The sequence below is a fragment of the Pogona vitticeps genome, chromosome 2, assembly GCF_051106095.1.
Source record: "Pogona vitticeps strain Pit_001003342236 chromosome 2, PviZW2.1, whole genome shotgun sequence".
In the NCBI taxonomy this organism is placed as follows: domain Eukaryota; kingdom Metazoa; phylum Chordata; class Lepidosauria; order Squamata; family Agamidae; genus Pogona; species Pogona vitticeps.
Genome location: NC_135784.1, coordinates 19,510,276 through 19,530,185, shown reverse-complemented (window position 1 = coordinate 19,530,185; position 19,910 = coordinate 19,510,276). Strand labels below are relative to the sequence as shown.

The window sequence follows — 19,910 nt, the reverse complement described above, 5'->3', positions numbered from 1 at the left end:
AAAGTACGACAGCCTCGGCTTCCGGATTTTTGCCTCCAGAAATAGCTAATCCTAGTCTTCTAGTATAAACTTCGTATCATCTTAAAGACCAAGAGATCTGTTTTTACTTCCAGAGTCTTAGGATGTTAAGGGAGAAATCTGTCAGCTTTTAAGGTGCCACAATGCTTTTCAATTTTCCTTATACACTAGGACTAATCCAAGCTTTCACCTCTGTAGATTTGGCCATATTAGGCAGAATGAAGTCATTTTCTCAGCAAATGGTGGGAGGCAGCGGGAAATGACGGTCTTGGAGAAAGAGGACTGTGTTATAACGGGACTGCCTCTGTCCGTCTCTACCCATCCAACTAGTCCTCTGCCTTCAGAAGAGGGCACTGTCTGATCACCTTGTATTAAAACTGTGTTTGCTCCTTGCCCTGTTGTGGGATGGGTCACCCTCTGCTTGTTTTTTGTTCATCTCAAGCAGCAGAATTTCTTTGGTCAGTCACAAGTTCTTGCAATCCAGAACACCCAGCACTGATGGGAGATGATGGGGAAACTTGGCACTGTGAAGTTAGCAGCCGCTAACATTTGGCTTGTCAAGGCAAATGGTACTGTTAATCGAACACACAGGAGATTAATGTATTCGCGAAGGCTTTCACAGCCGGGATCTGATGGTTGTAGGTTTTTCGGGCTGTTTGTGTTCCGAGGGATTTTCTTTCTAACGTTTTGCCACTCCTGTCCTCTGAAGAGGCCGGCCACAGAGACTGGCGAAACGTTAGAAAAAAAACCCCCAGAACATGGTCAAACAGCTCAAAAAATCTACAACCACCACCAGGAGGTTAGTTTAAGGATTAAAACAATAGATTTTGGTTGGGCTAGAGAGTACCAGAGGTGTGAACTGGAGGAAAGTGTTCCCTTTATTGCTTCCCCCTCGGGAAATCTGACTTTGGAAAAACAGTTCCTCTTTTGTCCCACATTCCAGTTGCCCAGTTCCATCCTCCTCTGTGGGTGCAAAATAATTTTCCAAATGCAAAACTGTGACGAATATTACTCTTTTATGAACCATATATTTATATACTTTAATGCAGTGTATCCCATACCTTCTTCCCAGAAAGGAGCCTGGTCTCAGAGAAGATTCCTTTCCCTTTTAAAACCCTTTTACCTTCCCTTCCCTTCCCCACCCCACCTCAGTCACCCAATTTTGAAAGTTCATGGATACCCAAGAATAGATTTAAAGAGATGAACCAGGCTGTCACTCTCATGGCTTGTTTTCATTTCTGAAGAGCATCGTAGACACAGAGAGAGAGAGAGAGAGAGAGAGAGAGAGAGAGGAAAGAAGGTTTAATCTTGAATTATTATTATTAAAAGACAGGGCAGAAGATACATTTAGTCTTCATTTTCAAGTATACAGACATCGCCACAGAGGAGGTTCTTTATTAGAAGAGCTTATGTCGGGAGGCCACAGCCTGCGGGGAGGGGAGAGGATCTTGTGAGGGACAGCCAGGAGAGGAAATCAAACGGCCAAAGGACAATGGTTGGAAAATACAGTATATAAATATCATCTACATTGGTTTAAATACAAGTGGAACTATTTCAGAAGGACACAATGGGGGATTATAATCTAAAAATTCAGATTTCTGCAGTGTGCCGTCAGAAATCAAGTTTGGAAAGTGCGCCCCTAAAAAGGGGAGGTCTTGCCCAGACTATTTGCCTTTTAGACCTATTTCACAGGTGGGAGGAAAAACAGCTGCCAAGCAGGAGGTGGAGGAAGGGAAGGGGGGAAAAGTACCATCCCCTGTAATTCTCTCCCCCCCCCCGGTAATCTCCATTTTATATTTATATATAATGTATATATTGAAATACTTAGGGGGTTTTGGGGGAAGGGAGAGCATAAAAACTGCTGGAGAACTCAGTGGTTTAGGTCTCTGGCTCGGAAGCCAGAGTTTGGGAGTTCAATTCCCCCACTGGGACCCTTTTTGACCTTCCAGTTCTGCAGTTCAAAAGGTGATTATTAAAAAGGTGGAGCAGATCAAACATGGGTCTCTACTGTAGTTCCGTGTCCCAGAACTCACTGCCTCAACCAGCCATGAGGTGTTTTGAGAAACGAAGGCCTGCCATTTCTTTTCTGGTGGCTAAGGCTAATTCATCACAATAACTCATTCCTTAGTTGAACAGGGACTTCCTTCTCTGGCTTGGGGGGCCCTCCCTTTTGGTATTCGCAGATATATTGCCTTTGACCACGGAGGTTCTATATTTTACCTCTCGACCACCTTGACCAGTTGCTAAAATGTGACGTTTTATTTCGTGAACTGCCACGGACGGCGCTAAGGTGAATATCCAGGAACTTGACTTTTTGGGGACCACTGCTCCTGCCTTTAGCCAGGCTGGCTGGGCGATTCTGGGAGGCAGAGTCCCCCCAAAAAAGGAATTTGACCAAACTCAGGTGGATGTGATTAGTGCTCCTGGAGCAGGCCCAACGCTTTCCTTGTCTTGCAACCAGCCTCCCCATTAGGGTTGGTCAAATGAAGCTGGGAAGCCCATGAGTTGTGTGGAAGGTAGGCAGATCCATGGCTGCCTCCCGCCACCAAACAGAAATGGTCTGGAAGCCACTGACTCCCTCCCTGAAAGGAACCCATAAGAGGACTCGTACAGCGCCCCCTCCGGAAAACCCCACTCATTCGCCCGTGTGGGTCTTCTTGTGTGCAATCAAGTACAGGCCCCGGGTGAAGCTCTTCCCACAATCCAAGCACTTATAGGGCTTTTCTCCCCGATGGGTGCGCTCATGGGCGGTGAGGTTAGAGCTGCGCCGGAAGGCCTTGCCGCAGTCGGCGCAGCTGTAGGGCTTCTCCCCCGTGTGCGTCCGCTCGTGGACGATGAAGTCTGAGCTCCAGCGGAAGCTCTTCCCGCAGTCCGCGCACGTGTAGGGCTTCTCCCCCGTGTGGGTCCTCATGTGGGTGGTCAGGTTGGAGTTGCGGTTGAAGCTCTTCCCGCAGTCCGAGCACTGGAAGGGCTTCTCCCCCGTGTGGATCTTCTTGTGCCGGATGAAGTGCGAGCGGTGGTCGAAGCTCTTCCGGCAGTCCTGGCACTTGTACAGCCGCTCCTCGGTGTGGATCCGCCGGCGCAAGACGACGCACCGCTTCTGCCGCTGGCTCTCCTGCATCCTCTCTTCGAAAAGGATCTCGCCCAAGTCTTTGTAGTCCCTACGGCAAGGGACCGGTTCGGACGCTCTCTTCGGCGGGTGGAGCCCCTGGTGCCGTTCTGATGCACGGGGCTGGTTCTCTGAGGCTTTGCCTGGCTCGTGCGGAGGGAGGTTCTCCCGGGGTTTCGGGAGGGACATCCCAAAAGCCTCTCGCTCCAGATACTCCTGCTGAGCCGAAACTTGACTTTCCTGGTCATTGGCCAGCCTGCCTGCTCCTGGAAGAAAAGAGAATGACCGTAGTAGTAGTAATAGCAACAACAACAACATGTTATACAGTAATAATACCAAACACCGAATTGGAGCAAGTTCAGAGGAGGGCAGCAAGGATGATCAGGGGACTGGAAACCAAGCCCCCCAATGAGGAAAGACTGAAAGAACTGGGCATGGTTAGCCTTGAGAAAAGAAGACAGAGGGGTGATAGGATAACACTTTTCAAATACTTGAAAGGCTGTCATTCACAGGAGGAGCAGGTCTCTGTTCTCGATCATCCCAGAGTGCAGGACACAATAATCAACTGAGCGACAGGAAGCCAGATTTCAGCTGAATCAGGAAAAAACTTCTTAACTGTTGGAGCAGTAGGACAATGAAACCAATGAACTCAGGGGGTGGTGAGGGCACCACCACTGCAAGCATTCAAGAGAAAACTGGACAACCGTCTCAGATCTGCTTTGATTTGGATTCCAATTCTGACTTATGGTAACTTTTTTCAGAGTTTTCCAGGAAGAGAATACGTAGAAGTGGTTTCCCCTTCCCTTCCTCCAGGGGAAGCCCTGGGACTGTGCAGCTTCCCCAAGGCCACCCAGGCTGGCTCTACTTTGCAGTGGGCTAGTGGTGGAAAACTGAACTTCCGACCTCTCTGGCTCTGCAGCCAGAGACCTAAACCACTAAGCTATGAATTTTGGTTTTGTTAAAAGCATCTTATTGCATAAGACGTATAGGAAAATATAAATATTGCAGGACTGGAGAAACTGCATCCCTCCAGATGTTTTGGTATTATCTTCCATTTCTAAGATGACGATGATGATGATGATTATGGGTCTTCTGAGAGTTGAAATCTGAAAGTTGTGGAAATTTATTTATGTATTTAAAATATTTTTACCCTGCATTTCTCCTTGAAAGGATGCAAAGCAGCCAAAGGTACTCCTTGCCCATTGAATAGCATTTTACTAACATTTGGGTTTATGGACTACATCTCCCAGAATTTTCCAAAGCAGCAGTGGTCCAAACCAGTGGTTCTTAACCTTTGTTACTCAGGTGTTTTTGAACTGCAACTCCCAGAAACCCCTGTCAGCAGAGTTGATGGTGAAGGCTTCTGGGAGTTGCAGTCCAAAAACATCTGAGTAACAAAGGTTAAGAACCAGTGGTCCAAACCAACGTATCTACATGCTCTTACGTTTTACCCAGTGTGCCAATGAAAACAAACAAAATAAATAAAGAGACGGGGAAACCCCAGCTTAGAAAGGCAATCTCAAGCTTCAGGCCTACAGTCCAAAAGACCAGAACTTGGAAAAGCTGAATTTCAAAAATACAGTTCCCAGAATCCCACAGAGATTGATCTGATCCAGCTGAGAGGTGTCACTCCACAAATGCCACATTCTCAAACTCTGCAGAAGGAAGAGTATGAAAGGTAAAGGGAAGGCGGAGGACTGTAGACCCGAGTTCTCTGTTAGGAAGTTATTTGGTTCTGCTCTCTACCTCCCCCTGGGAATGGTGCCTGTTGTAAGGCTTATCCTGGGAGCTATCCATGGTGCTGAACCTGACCACCAACACCACCAACACCACCAACAGGTTGACTTAATCAGAATGACTCCCTTAAAGATTGGACTAAAACTCAAAACAAGATTCGCTGCCCCGCAGACCTTAGAGCCGCTACTTTCCTCTACTCAAGGGGCTGCTGCTCAGATGAAATGCCTGGTTTAAAGTAGGTTGCTTGCTGAATCCAAAGGCGCCCTCTGGTTTCTTATCACTGCCTTGACTGCAGCAATCATGACTTTGCTATTATATCTAAGGGAGACTCGTGATAGGAGTTTCAGACTTGGGTTCAGGAGACCAGAGTTCAAATCCCTGTTGGGCCAAAAAATATCACTCAGTGTATGTGTTTGTGTGAATAGTAAACTACTCCTTGAAAGTCTAACTTATTTACCTTCTTTTGAAAGACCTACTAGGGCACTGCAGGTCAGACATCACAAAACAACAATATTGACCAAAGGCAAGGGTAACTCAAGACCAGAACTCCACAGCTTTGAATGTGCCAGCTTTCCAAGGGCCTCTGCTCTTCTACATTTTTCTCCCTCTCGTCCAATAGATGAAATATGGAAGAGCGGTTGGAAGGAAGGTGTGTTGCAGTTTTCACAACCCAGGGCAAGTTATACAACCTTTGCTTTGGGGCTGTAGAAATCTGACAGTTATCGGTTGGTTGCTTTGTTGTTCTCGGTTCCCAATGGAAAATAATGAAATGTTTTTTATTCTTCGTACTATTCATTTCTCAAGAGTGTGTTTATTGAGACTGTCAGTGCCAGTTAATAAGAAAAGTGATGGACTCTATGAGGAACTTGAAGCTATTCTCCTCTGTGAGTCTTTATGCAATTCTGCTGTGTATCAAAAGGTGAATTTTAACCGAAAATCCAAACTCTGCAAAAAAGATGACATGGCCCTCCCAAAGGTTGCTGAGCCACACCTCCCAAACATCTCGCCACTGTCTATGCTGGTTAGCACTGAGCCGCAAGTCAACTACATTCAGAGAGCTACCGTGGCCCCCACCTCTGCAGACGTCAAGGTTTACCTTCCACCAACCAACTGATGTAAGGTGTTATTTGCCCTGCCAGCAGGGATCAATAAAGAGGGATGCCAAGCACCCAGGAAACCACTGAGGCTTTAAAATGGTAGTGCCCCATTTTACCTTGCTTCCGAGAAGCACTCAGGCAGACTTGCTGGGCCCTTGGAAAATTCATTCTTACTTCTTCAAAGGAATCCAGGATCTGGAACAGGAAACAAGGGCTCATTATTTGTTGAAATCTGCGGTGCCATTATATCAGGTGAAAGGACCAGAGGCAAAGACTCCATCGTTTTATTATAAGAGTGGAATCCTGATATTTTTAAAATACTATTATTTCCATATATATAATGCTTATATAGGGGTGTGAAAGCTGGAAAGTAAAGAAAGCTGTTAGAAAAATAAATGGATTAAATTGAAATAGGGTGTTGGAAGAGAGGTTTGGGGATACCCTGCCAGAAAGATGAACAAGTGGGTCCAAGATCAAATCAAGCCTGAACAGGCAAAAATGTTGACGTTGAGGCTGTAGGGCCCATCCTGAGAAGGCAGGATTCTCTGGAGAAGACAATAATGCTGGTAAAGGTGGAAGGCAGCAGGAAAAGAGGAAGGCCAAATACGAGATAGGCTAACTCCCTAAAGGAAGCCACAGGTTTGAGTTTGCAGGAGCTAAGCAAGGCAGGAGAGGACAGAACCTTTTGGAGATTGTTCATTCATGGGATCTCCATAAATTGGAGGCGATGTGACTGCACATAACAACAACAACAATGCTTAAAATAAAATTAAGTAGCAAGTTATTTGCTTAAGGCCTTGATTCAAATCTATGTACCTAACAGACTCGGAAGCTTCAGTTTGCGCAACATCAACAACAACAAAAGGTAGAGATTTAAAAATCCACAAATGAAGCTTATAAAGGTATGAAAATGCAACACATTTAGCTCCTGCTCTCGGGTGGGGACATGTGGCCGTATCCAGGGATGCCTAATTAACAAAAAAAGTTAATTAGGAATTAAAGTTAATCTTGGTGCTCAAATAGTAATAATTAGGGGGAGGATTTCTATGACGTGTCGTATTTTTTTCTGAAGTCTATGTTTGAACTTATAAGTGGGTTTGGACATGTTTAGGAGTAATCTGGTGAGTAAAGCCAGACTACTCATAAATATGTTTGCACTTGCTTTTCGGTTCGAGTACAGGTAGCAGAGAAAGTGTGAAATGTCATAGAATATCTTGTAACATTTTCAGACTGTGAATAAGTGATTCCGTGGCTACGGAGGCCCTACTGTATTGCTCTGGAACCCACAGATGACCCTGTCCTTCCGTCAAAAAATAAGGAGGACAGTGAAGGATCACCAAACATCCTCACCAGCTGCCGTGGCCTCTCAGCTTCCTGCTGCCTCAGAAGGAAACCCTCTGCTAAGGCCACAGCCTGGGCGCAGGTCTCTGGCCCTCGTTCCCGGACGCAGCCCTGAATTTCCGGCGGCAGAACGGCCAGGAACTGCTCCAGGATCACAGCCTCCAAGATCTGCTCCTTGGTGTGTCTTTCCGGCTTCAGCCACTGATGGCAGAGTTCCCGGAGCCGCCCGCAGACCTCCCGGGGCCCCTCGGCCTCCTGGTAGCAGAAATGCCGGAAGCGCTGGCGCTGTGTCTCCGTGCTGGCGGCGTCTTCCTCGAGGACCTCTTCCTTCACTTTCCATATGAAAGCTTGCTGGGCCGAACCGCCCGAGGGATGAAAACCTTTCGGGCTGTTGAAAGCCACAAGTTCCGGCAATGGCGGGGTCCCCCACCCCGTGTGAGGGGACTGGACCACCTTCAGGAATTCCTGCCACTGGGCTTCCCAGCGCTGGGCCAAGCCTTCGTCCGGTTCCTGTTTGATTTGCTGAGGGGTCACCAGCTTCAGGACCTCTCTGGCGCCGTCCGCCTGGACCACACGGGGACCCCTCCGTGCTCCCTCCCCCAGTCTGGCGCCCGTTGGGTCCTTCTCCTCCATCCTCACCCCTTGCTCTCGAGCAGCCTGGAAGTGGAGACGCAGGGCAGGCGGCGCACCCCTTTCTTTGATCGCGGTTTTCCTGCAGGCCATTGAGCAAATCTTATCCCATCTCAGGCCCGACTCGAATGATTTCCCCCTCCTTGTCCCTCAAGGAAGCCTAACGTTCCCAGCTCTCCACGTCCGTCTGTCCTTCAGGCGGCAGAATCCCTTAGTCTGCAGTGAACATCCGGGAGCTGCCAGAAATTTCTCTCACCTGTGGAAGGAAAACAGAAATAGGAAGAAAAGAAAGGAGAGGGGAAACTATCAGCGGCAAGAGCACACGGACGCTTGAACTATAAAAAGAATCAGGAGAAGCAATTTAGTGGTTTAAACTTTAAGGGATTGACCAATTCTCCAGAAATCCAGGTTCCAGCCCTATCCCAGTCATGAGAAAGGAGTTTATTGCAGAATGCTCCACATTTTCAGTCTTTGTTGTGTGTAAGCCTTTTTTAAAAATAATGGTCTTTTAATATGGTTATATTCTAAATAAATTTTAATACCAAAAATTGTCGTGTTTTTATTTGTATCTGTTTATTAATCATTTGTGAGCTGGCTTTTGGTATCTACCTTTGCATCGAGATAAACTGCTCCTAAAACTGGAGGCTCTACTGAGTTTACTCTGTCAGCAGTCGCTGACATCCTCCATTATTTTACCTTACCCCTTTTTAAAAGCCTCCACTTTATACCAGTCCTATGAATAAATAAATGCAAGCTATTTTCTTTTCTCTACAAATTAGGCAACAATAATGTGATCAGAAGGGACAGAAGGAAACTTACCTTTCCCCCCACTTTTTCCTATAGACATCTTTAGACACAACCCCATTCATAAATACTTTAGCGAACTTTTTGATATTATACACAGCCCTTTAACAGCCACATTAAACTTAAATCTTACATCAGTAGATCCAACAATCCCAGGTTCCTGAGAAGAAAGGAAGGGTAAATCATTTCGAAGTATTCTCTACCTAGAAAACCCTAGAAAAGATCGCTATCAGTCAGATATTGGCTTGATGGTACATGATGATGATGATGATGGTGATGATGGTGATGATGATACAAAGCTCACCAAATGTTGTATGGATTTAGTTCCTTCAACATTGGGCTGTTCTCAAGGCGCCAGGATATTGACAGACATGTCCTTAAAACATTTATTCATTTGTTTTTAAAGGATTTGTTTATTTAAACTATTCTAAATTACTGTATTTATTTTATGGAAATCCGTGTTGTTCCAAGTAAAGCAGCCTTCCGCAGTCGGTGCCTCCTGCTCTCATTGACCCTTCACATACAAAGAGGATTTTTCTGGATCTTTTGGAGATTACCCCTTAATGACAACCGGCCCCTTTTCCAGTTCACTTTTGCTACCGTCACACCATCTCCGTTTCTAAGTCTTACGCATCTGGCAGTCTTTTCAAATTGCTTTTCTGTGGTCTTAGCCCCCCCAGGCGGGCACTGCCACTCCCATGACACAGACCTTCCTTCCTTCCAGCAATGATCAAACCGGGCATGCTGTGAGCCAGATCGATCACCCTGTGTTTATTTGACCGATTGATAGAGGCCACCCACCTAACCCATGGTTTACTCATCAGGAACTGTTGGACAGCTCAGTGGTTTGGGTCTCCGGCTGGGAGTTCGGTTCCCCCGCATGTGCCCTCTCGAGAGGGGCTGGACTTGAGTGGTCCCCAACCTTGGGGCCTCCAGATGTTCTTGGACTTCAACTCCCAGAAGTCCTAGCCAGCAGAGGTGGCGGTGAAGGCTTCTGGGAGTTGTAGTCCAAGAGCATCTGGAGGCCGAAGGTTGGGGACCCCTGCTATATAGGATCCCATTCAGCTCCGGAGTTCTAAAAGATCATCCAAATTGGACAGAGTCCTTACATCTTAAGTGGGGCCAGAGCACCCCCCACCCCCTAGTTTCCCACGGGTCCTGAACCCCTTCCCATCTATTCCTCCCCACCCCCACCCCCAGCTCTCTGACCTTGGCAATGGGCTGGCAACAGAAACGGGCAATGCTTGCAGGATCAGGCTCCCTCTGGGGCTGCTCCAGATTTGCTCCCCTCTCTCTCTCCCTCTCAGTCCCTGCCTGGATCTCTCCTTAGCCTTGCAGCCAAAAAGACAAGGACCCACACATCTTAAGAGGGTGTGTGTGTGTGTGCGTGTCTATACACACACCCTCTAGATAGATAGATAGATAGATAGATAGATAGATAGATAGATAGATAGATAGATAGATAGGTAGATAGGTAGGTAGGTAGGTAGGTAGGTGTGTGTGTGTGTGTGTGTGTGTGTGTGTGTGTGTGTGTGTGTGTGTGTGTGTGTGTGTGTGTTTGGGCTCTTTACTCACTTCAGCAATCCCGGCTTTTTCAGGTTCTCTCCTCTTGCCCCAGAAGGTCCTCGCCAGGGGCCAGGCACCCCCAAACACTGGCCAGGATGCATCCAAAGAGGAGAAAGAGGGAAAGCCCTCGCATGCAAAGGAAGAAAAGGGGAGGGGGGTCCAAAGCCGGAAGAGGAAAGGAAGGGACTTGGCTGCTTTTGCACAAACCCCCCCTCCCCAAAAATACCCAACACACCACTAAGGCCTCTCTAGCCACTGCGCACCTCTATCCCGTTAACCCCTTGGAGAGAGTCTGGCGGGGAGAGAGGGGAGGGGGGGGCTCAGCGAGCATCTGCTGGGCGTGGGAACCGATCCTGCCTTTGCAGGATCCGCACCCGGGTCGCCCCACCACCACCACCCCCCTCGCTGCTAGTTCGGTATTCCCTCGACAGGTTGATGGGCTTTTTTTTTCTTTGAGAAGGTTGGCGGGGGGGGGGGGAAGGCAGCAATTCAACAGGTGTGGCCTGGAGGGGGGCGGGCACTCGGACACCTGCCTGATTAAACCTCCGAGAAAATTGACTATGGGTCCACGAGAAAGTGCAGGCCTTCCCTCCTGTCAATACTTAATTTTTTCTTTATTCTTTCTTTCTTTATTATTTGTTTTTAGTACAGTATTGTATTTGCTATGGATTGTTTATGTAAAATCTCTGTGTTTTTATTGTATATATGTTCATTGGAAGCCGCCCAAAGTGGTCGAATAGACCAGATGTGCGGGATATAAATCAAATCAAATCAAAAAAATAAATCCATTCATCTAAAAGGTGCCACACAATATATTTTTTTAGAAGATTGAGAAGATTTCGGGGTTGAACCAAAGACTGGGATCATTGAAACACCTTTTTTATGTATACCGTTTCCCCTAAAACAAGACCTAACCTGAAAATAAGCCCTAGTGTGATTTTTTTTTCATGATGCTCATAATATAAGCCCTACCCCATAAATAAGCCCCAGTTCAGTGAAACCCCACCTTCCACCCTTGTGCAGCAACCAGAAGATGACAGGACTATATTTGAATATACATGTGAAAAATAAAACATCCCCTGAAAATAAGCCCTAATGCGTTTTTGGAGCAAAAATTAATACAAGACCCTGTCGTATTTTCGGGGAAACAGGGTATGTTGTGTGTGTTTTTAATCCTCTCCAATGTTCTCTTCCCTATTTCTGTCCTCACAACGTACCTGCAAGGTAGGATCAGGAAGAGGGAGGCCAGCGCCTAAAATCTTCATTCAGGCTACCTCCCTGTGCCCAGTTTGAACTCACTCCCCCCTTGAACTCACCCGGGCTTCCTTCACCTGTCTGGTTCTTGAAGAAAGAGTCCATGAAGGCACACCGTCTGACAGCATGTTGGCAAAAAAAAGGGGAGAGAAAAGGGGGACCCCAAAAATCTTACAGTTCTTTCAAAATCTACAAAAATAATTTAGTTGACATGTGGTGCTGGAGGAGAGCTTTGTGGATATCCCCGCACTGCCAGAGAGACAAGCCAGTGGGTCTGAGATCAAATCCAGCCCGAACTCTCTCTGGAGGTAAAACTGATGAAAACTGAGGCTGTCCTCCTTTGGGCCCATCCTGAGAAGGCAGGGTTCTCTGGAAAAGACCATCATGCTGGGAAAGTGGAAGGCAGCAGGAAAAGAGGAGGAACAAATATGAGATAGACTTATCCGTAAAGGAAGCCACAGGTTTGCATCTACAAGAACTGAGCAGAGCTGTTAAGGACGGACCATTTTGGAGATCACTGATTGATAGGGTGGCCATGAGTTGGGAGGTGACTTGACAGCACACTACAGAAATATTTTATTTTAGTTTTTAATATTTATTAAATTTTCACTGAGTCAGAGAAGATCATAGGTAAGGGGATTCGGAAAGGGATAAAAACAGATTAAAATACAGAATGTGGCAGAGAACAATTTATATCATTATTACTTTTACCTCTTTGTCCTTTAATACTGTACAGTACTTCAGTTTAAAATATCCATCTCTGCTACTTCAAAAACTTTCTCTATTAATTCCTGGATTGTTAGTATCTCCTCACTTTTCCAGTATTTTGCATCTAAAATTCTTCCTGCTGTATTTATATCCTGTTTCCCTGAAAATAAGAAGGGGTCTTATATTAATTTTTGCTCAAAAACCACATTAGGGCTTATTTTCAGGGGATGCTTAATTTTTTTCATGTACAACAATCTACATTTATTCAAATACTGTACAGTCATGTCTTCTGGTTGCTGCACAAGGGTGGAGGGAGGGGTTTCACTTAACTAGGGGTTATTTTGGGGGTAGGGCTTATATTACGAGCATCCTGAACTAGAGGTTATTTTCAGGTTAGGACTTATTTTGGGGGAAATGGTATGTATGATCAAGTATATATATATTTCTTTTTCTATTGTATGTGGTACAGTACTATATTCTACAAAAACAGTTCAGGTTTGTATGGGATTGTACAAGATAACATTTTTGTAAGATCTCATTCATGAACTGTTTCCAAAAGCTTTTAACTTCTGCAAGAACTGAGCAGAGCTGTTAAGGACAGAACGTTTTGGAGATCACTGATTGATAGAGTGGCTGAAAAGTGTTTTCAAATGTTATTTCAGACTGAGCTTTTCCTGAATTTCTTCACACATAAGACTGCAAGTATATATCCTCTGTGTACCAAGATGTGTGTATGTGTTTGCACACAAGCTTGCACACAGACACACCCATTATCAGGGAAAGATACAGTGATTCCTTACCTTTAACACAGGAATGGGACTGTTGCTATGTGTCAAGTTGGAACCAACTTATCGCCTATAGGCTTTAAAGGTGAGATATTTAAGGAGTGGTCTTATCAGTTTCACATCCCATGTATGTTTCCATAGATAAGTGGGGATTTGAACTCAAGCCTCCTGAGTCCTACTGTCACTCTATCCACTTTATCCCATACCTATTAGGAATGGGTGAGCGCAGGTCGGCAGCCTGAATGAAATGAAATTACAGTTTCAGACCTGAACTTCTCGCTCAGCCTGGTCCTACCTTACAGGTCCGTTGTGAGGACAAAAATAGGATGCAGAACAATCTCATCGTTTGAATTTTTAAAAAATAAATGCAATAAATAAATAAGTAAATACAGTGAATACATTTTTTCCAGAAGCCAAATCCCTTCCCATCAACTACACAAAACACACACCCTGGTTAACCAGAATTAAGAGAGGTGTGTGGCTGCGATCCTGTTCTGCCTCCGTTTCCCTGAACGTGACTTCTCGACGCAATGATGAATCTGCCATGTCTACATTTTCTAATAAAACATCTTTATTGTTGAGCAGTTTCATGAGGTTTTTTTTCCCCCAGCCATAACCTCTGTCTCTGATTTCACAGAAACAGCGCCATTTTTCTCTTCTTTAAACAACAATAAGTTATCCTTCTTAGTGAAGGGTGATGATGAATTTGAAACCGGTTTATAATGGTCCAACTCAGACAACAAGTCCCCCTCCCACCCCGGAGAGGTCGCCTTTCTACTTCAGGGTGAAAGATCCGGCCCACTTGTGGCTCCCAAACCTTCTTGCTCGGCGTCGGCCTCAGATTGGGACGAAATGGCCTGGCCCCATGGGGGTGTGTGTCTCCCATCTCTATTTTGCTTATTTTTTTCCTCACTGAACTGTATATCCACTGTATATCCATGCTTTATATCACTTTCTCTTCTGGCTCACCCCAGTAGGGTGGCTTCCTATAGATCTGCCTTCTCCATGCCTTCTCTGCCTACTCTCGAGGAACTCTTAAGTTCCACCCATGTCTCCTGTACAAAGGGTATTCTTGAACCAAATCGACTCTGTAAATCCTGCTTTTCCTCTCCCTTCCCCATCCAGGACGCTTCCTCTCCTCCGTCCTCCTCCAACTGCTCTCCCTCCCTTCCTTCTCTTTCATTTTTTTCTCCTCCTTTTCCCTCCAAAATGGCGGCGCCCCCCCCCCCCCCCGTTTCTGTCCCTTGTAAGTCTTTCATCAGGTCTGTCAGCTTTCCCCTCGTGGTCTCCTTTTGAAGAGACCGGCTTAAAGAGACTTTTCTGAGGCTGCCTCTTGAGGTTGGTCTTAGCCTCACACAATGTGGCGCCCTTCAGAGGAGCACATTTAACACAACATGAACTTTCTTGTGGAGTCAGAAGAATCCACGTCCTTGGGGGGGTGGGAGATGAACCAGACAAGTGCCCTGAGAACCCCAAAGCTATGCCTGTTGAACGTCTGCCTTCTTTTTTCTTGTTCTTTTTTTTTTGTTCTCTCTTTCAACCTTCTCCAAAAAAACAGCACTGCACCCTGTTGAAGGAATAGACCAAAAAAACTTTTCTCTTCAGGCAAGCTTTCCCTGAGCGACTGGCTACCTGAAATGGTTTCTAAATGGACTGTTGTGCCTTACGGCCTTGAATATCTTTTGGTGTTGCTAATGTATTTGTTTCATCCTTTTGTATTTATAAACTCACCGCAGTTAGCATGAAATACTGTCTTTTAAGAATGTAAGCTGCCTTGGGTCCTTTTTAAGCAAAAAGTCAGGATAATTTTTTAAAAAATAAACAGGGTAGTCCTAAATGGGAGTACAGTATTGGAAGCCCTCAAGTTTTGCCATTGGACCCCTCCCTCAATCTATCAGGCACCCTTTTATCCCTTGGGTCTCCAGCTTCATCAGAAAGGTAAATAAGCATAAATAATGTGTGATTGCCCTACATGGTGGTGGACAGACAGAAGAGGGAGAGAAGGTTGTATGTATTTTGTACCAGCTAGCTCCATTTCTGTGCTGGGTATGGATGTGAGTCAGAAGGCGAGTCGGGGCTGAAGCCGGAAAGGCGCTCCAAGGAGCAGATCTTAGAGCAGTTGGTGTGATCGGGTTCTTTGTCAGTATCTGGTAGTTCCTTGTTTTTGGCGGGAAACGACAAGAGAGGAGATTCTTTAAACCATTCTTTATTATCAAAACTAACTGGGTTTTATACCACAACTTCAATAGGGTCTACAGGTTCAACGTTAACAGGAAAGTTAGCCCACAACAAGGCAGTGTCACCTCATAATTGTCCCCTTTTAATGAAAAGATTGTCCGAATCGTTCTTGATCCGTCGGTCTTGTCAGACCGCCACTCCTCACCGCACAGATCGTCCCGCAGCAGGGATGATGTGACCATTCTCCTTTGGGCAGCTTCTCGTGTGGTTGGCCCAGTCCTGGGCCGATCACCCTCTTCCAAGGACCCCGTCCTCGAGGATATATTAAAACTGTCCACTCTTCCGGTTCCAATCCTTCAATAATGGGTTTTCCTTCTTCCCCCTTTTTCTCCTTTTTGGTTTCGGCTTTCAAAACCTACCCCCTTCTGTGGGATCTGAAACATTCTAGGTTCCCCTTCTCCTTCCAGCCATTCCTCCTCTAACACCACTATCTTCCTCGTCTCTCTCGACTCTCCTCCCTCCTCCGAAGTTAAGAAAAGGTCTACCCCCTTCCTCTCTCTCTTTCCCGACTCTTCCGACGACTCCTTTCCCGCCTTTAACGACTCCTTTCCCGCCTTTAACTCTTTCATCTTTGATATAACGTTAACGATCTCTTCCTTTCCAACTTCTCTATCTTTTTCCTCCTCTACAGACGTATGAGGGGACGGCTCACTCTCACTCTTCTCTTTTATCTTCTTGCTCGCCCTGGTCCTCGAGCTGTCCTTGGCTGTCCTGCTGCCGGAAGTCCAGCCACCGGCTCAGGGAATGAGGCCCAGAAACGAGCACCCGGATGGTGGCCTTCCTTGGCTGAGGATGTCCTGCTCTGGAGGCTGAGAGTTGGGAGCAGCAGGGAAGATGGCAGGCGGCCCAGACTGGTGAGGTGGAAGGAGATCTGGGAAAGGAAAAAAAAATTCCAACAAATTACCAGCTTATTGCAACCAGTGCCCTTCAGCCGCGTGGGACTTCTACTCCTATCATTCCAATTGCATGTTGTGTGTGACGGGATCTTGGAGATTTTTCTCTTGCCTCTTTGAGTTCAGACGAATAGTAGTGCAAAGCATTGGTTTCCCCCCCCCCCCCGTGGATGCTGAAAACCACGGATAACAGTGAATGCTATACATAGCATGGTGAAAGAAAAAGAAATCCAGAAATATTTCGCCCTCTAGTGGCCCGTTGTGGTAAAAGTATTTCAATTTTTAAAAAAATACTTTACGTACATTTTTTTGAACTGTAGATAAGTGAAACCACAGTTACTATCCTACAGATATTTGGGGGGGGGGGCTTTCCTCTTTCTACCTTGCAGTTCTTGCCTTTAGGATGAAAGAGATTCCCCCTCTCCCTGCTGTATCAAGGAAAAAGGTTCTAACTGGGAAACAATGATCCCATATTCCATTTCTGGCCTCCTCATCTTTTATTCCTCCCTGCTGCTTTCCCATTTAGAAGTTAAGTGCCTCAAGGGCATGGCCCTGTCCTCTTGAACTTTCTAAATTGCCCTGATAATGATGCTATTGTAGTAATAATCTAACCCTGACATGCATTTCAAGGTTGGGGACTGAAGCTCATGTCAGAGTCCTCCTCCACGGAAAGGGTTTCTCCTCTCCACCCATGCTTTGTGAGGTTCTAGTGTTTCAACAGGATATGAAGAGTACCATTCACACGTGTTGGAAAAAAAGCCCTGACAACTGTTTTGTGTTTTGGTGAACAGTGGTTAACTGATGCAAAAAGCAATCAACTTCTGGGATTTTTCCTTGTGATATCATTTTGTGAATGGCAGTGAGCACAAGAGGGGATCTTGCCGACCGTCTTGACTGCTGCCATGGGTGTTGTCAACATTCAGGCTGCCCTTTGCTATATAAAGCTTGATATCCTTTTTCTTGCTGGCAACGTGGGCATGATATTGTGCAGCAATATTGTTTTTTTGAATCAGAGGCACAATATCCCACCATTCATAAACCAGTTATTAATAAGCAGAGCCTATTTTGATTTACACTCCAACTTATATTAATGTCTTTTGGTGACTTGTGGGGTAAGGAAAGAACGGAACTTATTCCCAACACATAACATTCATTCTGCTCTCTCTCTCTTTTTCCCTGTCACTGGATTGGGAATTATTTCTAGGTTCCCAGGGGCACAGGTGCGAATTCACTCGAAACAGAAGGGACATGCCTGATTTTAGAATAAGGAGCTCACCTGGGGGGATATTTGTGAAGAAATCAACCAGGGATCAGGGATCCAGATGATTCCATTTTCCTGTCAGGTAATCATCATCTTAGAAATGCGAAACTGGAAGGGTCCCTGTGGATCTTCGAGTCCAGCCCCCCCCCCCCCCCCGTCAAGGAAGCACAAGTGGGGAATCGAACTCCCAACCTTTGGCTTTGCAGCCAGAGACCTAAACCCTACATCTCATGCATTTAGCCCAGTGACCTGGTCTTCAGTTCTCCTGCTGTTGGTGGTTTCTAAATCCCGTCTGGAGGTTCTGCCAGCACCACCGCCCCACAATGCAAAATGGAAGGAGCAAAGCAGAATCCAACAGGTAAAGCTCATGTTCAGCATCTAAAATGAGGGCCCAGGGGCTGACCGGACTACATGGCCCCTCATTACTAATTTCTGCCCCACCCCCCCAAAGCATTCCTCCCACCTTTTCTACAGAACAAGGAGATACGGTGGTACCTGGAGGCGTCTGGGAATCAACGCCTGCTCTCCAACCACTTAGCCACACCCTGCCTTTTTAAAAAGAGAAAAGAAAGGGAGACGGAAACCCAAAGTGAGCCAACCTCCAGATGGGACATGAAGGCTGTGGTGGAAGAATTGTTCCCTGGATTCACCAAAGCTGCCCCCACCCCTGATCAGGAAAGGATCCAGGTTTACGCTCTGGAGAGGAAGGACTTCCAACACCGGGCACAATTAGGACTATGAAATGTTGGAATCTCCCTGCAGAGGATCCTGAAAGCTGTATTTAACTTTTTGCTCACAGGCTGAAAGAGCCTGAAACTAATGGTTGCAAAGTTCTGGGATGGGCTCCCCTCCCTACACACACCCACACCCTCCCTTTGCCCACATGTTTATAGGACAATATCATGATCGGAGGAGGCTCTTGAGAGTCCCCTGGACTGCAAAGAGAACAAACCTATCCATTTTGAAGGAAATCAAGCCTGAGTGCTCACTGGAAGGACAGATCCTGAAGCTGAGGTTCCAATACTTTGGCCATCTCATGAGAAGAGAAGATTCCTTGGAAAAGACCCTGATGTTGGGAAAATGTGAAGGCAAGAGGAGAAGGGGACGACAGAGGATGAGATGGTTGGACAGTGTCATTGAAGCTACTAGAATGAATTTGACCCAACTCCAGGAGGCAGTGGAAGAGAAGAGGGCCGGGCATGCTCTGGTCCATGGGGTCACGAAGAGTCGGACACGACTAAACAACTAAATGACGACGATCATGATTTAATTCCTTTGCTTTTAATGCTCATTCTTCAATGCCAGTGTCTGAGAGAATAAAAGGGTATAACTCCATTAACTCATCACACAACACATGCAATTTAGTATATTTACAGTGGTGCCTCGCACAATGAGTGCACCGTAGAATTCACTCTATGAGGCTGGTTTTGCGATCGCAAATGCGATCGCATACCGATGCCTCAATAGGGAAAAAATCGCAGAGCGAAGGTCGGTAAGCGGTTCACTTACCGACCTTCACTTTGCGACCCGCCGATCAGCTGTTCAGCGGCTACAAAATGGCCGCCGGAAGCCGCAAAATGGCCGCGTGCAGCGTTTTCGCACCGTTAAGCGATGGGAGGGCGCGAAAATGGCTGCCGGCCAACGGAGAAACATTGCTGAACGGTGAGTACAGCAGCCGATTGGAACGCATTAAACACTGTTTAATGCATTCCAATGGGCTTTTCTGCTCCGCTCAGCGATGTTTTCACACCTGTGCGAGGCACCACTGTACATACAAAGTGTTGCACTCTGTGTTTATTTACCTGACTGCTGCCACCATTGAACCCACTGGGGCTTACTTCTGAGTAGACATGATTAGACTTCCAGAACGTTCTTTCTTTGGCAACAGTTTTGGACGAAGAACTTCACCCCAAGATGCCAGCAGGGAATATCCTGAGAGTAAAAGGTTCACCTCCATTTCTTGGAGCCTAAAAAGGGATTATGCGTTTTTTTTTAAAAAAATTAAAACATACTTCTTTTTCTTTTCTTTTTTGCCATTCTCACTGTTCTGACTTTAAATGCAGCAACTCTAAACAAGGATATTAATATTACTGCTGCGCCCAGACCAGGGTGTGTGCGATTATTTATTTGTCCTTATTCAATCCACTTCAGTTCTTCACGATCGATCCCTCTCTTTATCTAATAAATTTATTTATTCCTTCCATTTTGATACTGCCCAATTAATGCAAGACACTACTCTCAGCAGTTAATAATAAAACTTGTAAACAATAAAGTAATATGTACTAGTAAGAAGCAATAAAGCCTCCACATCCTCTAACAAATCTACATTTAAAATACTTCCTTTTATAAGAGTCCAACACTAAAAAACAACAACAGCAACGTAGGCCAAGGGGACTCACAACATTCAAATAAGTAAAATAAAAAATACAATAAATGATACAATTGAAAAGCAATTTTAAAAGCAAATAA

At 45.9% G+C, this 19,910-nt stretch overlaps 1 protein-coding gene and 1 long non-coding RNA gene across 2 annotated transcripts in view; both read right to left on the bottom strand.

The window, feature by feature from the left end:
- Positions 1 to 1,305: 1,305 nt before the first annotated feature.
- Positions 1,306 to 10,719, bottom strand: LOC110091642 (uncharacterized). The gene is made up of 4 exons (XM_072988386.2): positions 10,312 to 10,719; positions 7,312 to 8,188; positions 6,078 to 6,156; positions 1,306 to 3,393 (listed from the first exon to the last, which is right to left on the bottom strand). Exons 2-4 carry the CDS (start codon positions 8,023 to 8,025, stop codon positions 2,654 to 2,656), a joined length of 1,533 nt encoding a protein of 510 aa, XP_072844487.2. The 5' UTR covers positions 8,026 to 8,188; positions 10,312 to 10,719; the 3' UTR covers positions 1,306 to 2,653.
- Positions 10,720 to 12,706: 1,987 nt separating this feature from the next.
- LOC144587469 (uncharacterized) overlaps positions 12,707 to 19,910 on the bottom strand; it is an 8,185-nt gene continuing 981 nt past the window's right edge. The window contains exons 2-3 of the long non-coding RNA XR_013542624.1: positions 19,244 to 19,408; positions 12,707 to 16,158 (exon numbers count right to left, since the gene is read on the bottom strand). This is a non-coding gene — a long non-coding RNA (uncharacterized LOC144587469). The remainder of the gene's footprint in view (positions 16,159 to 19,243; positions 19,409 to 19,910) is intronic.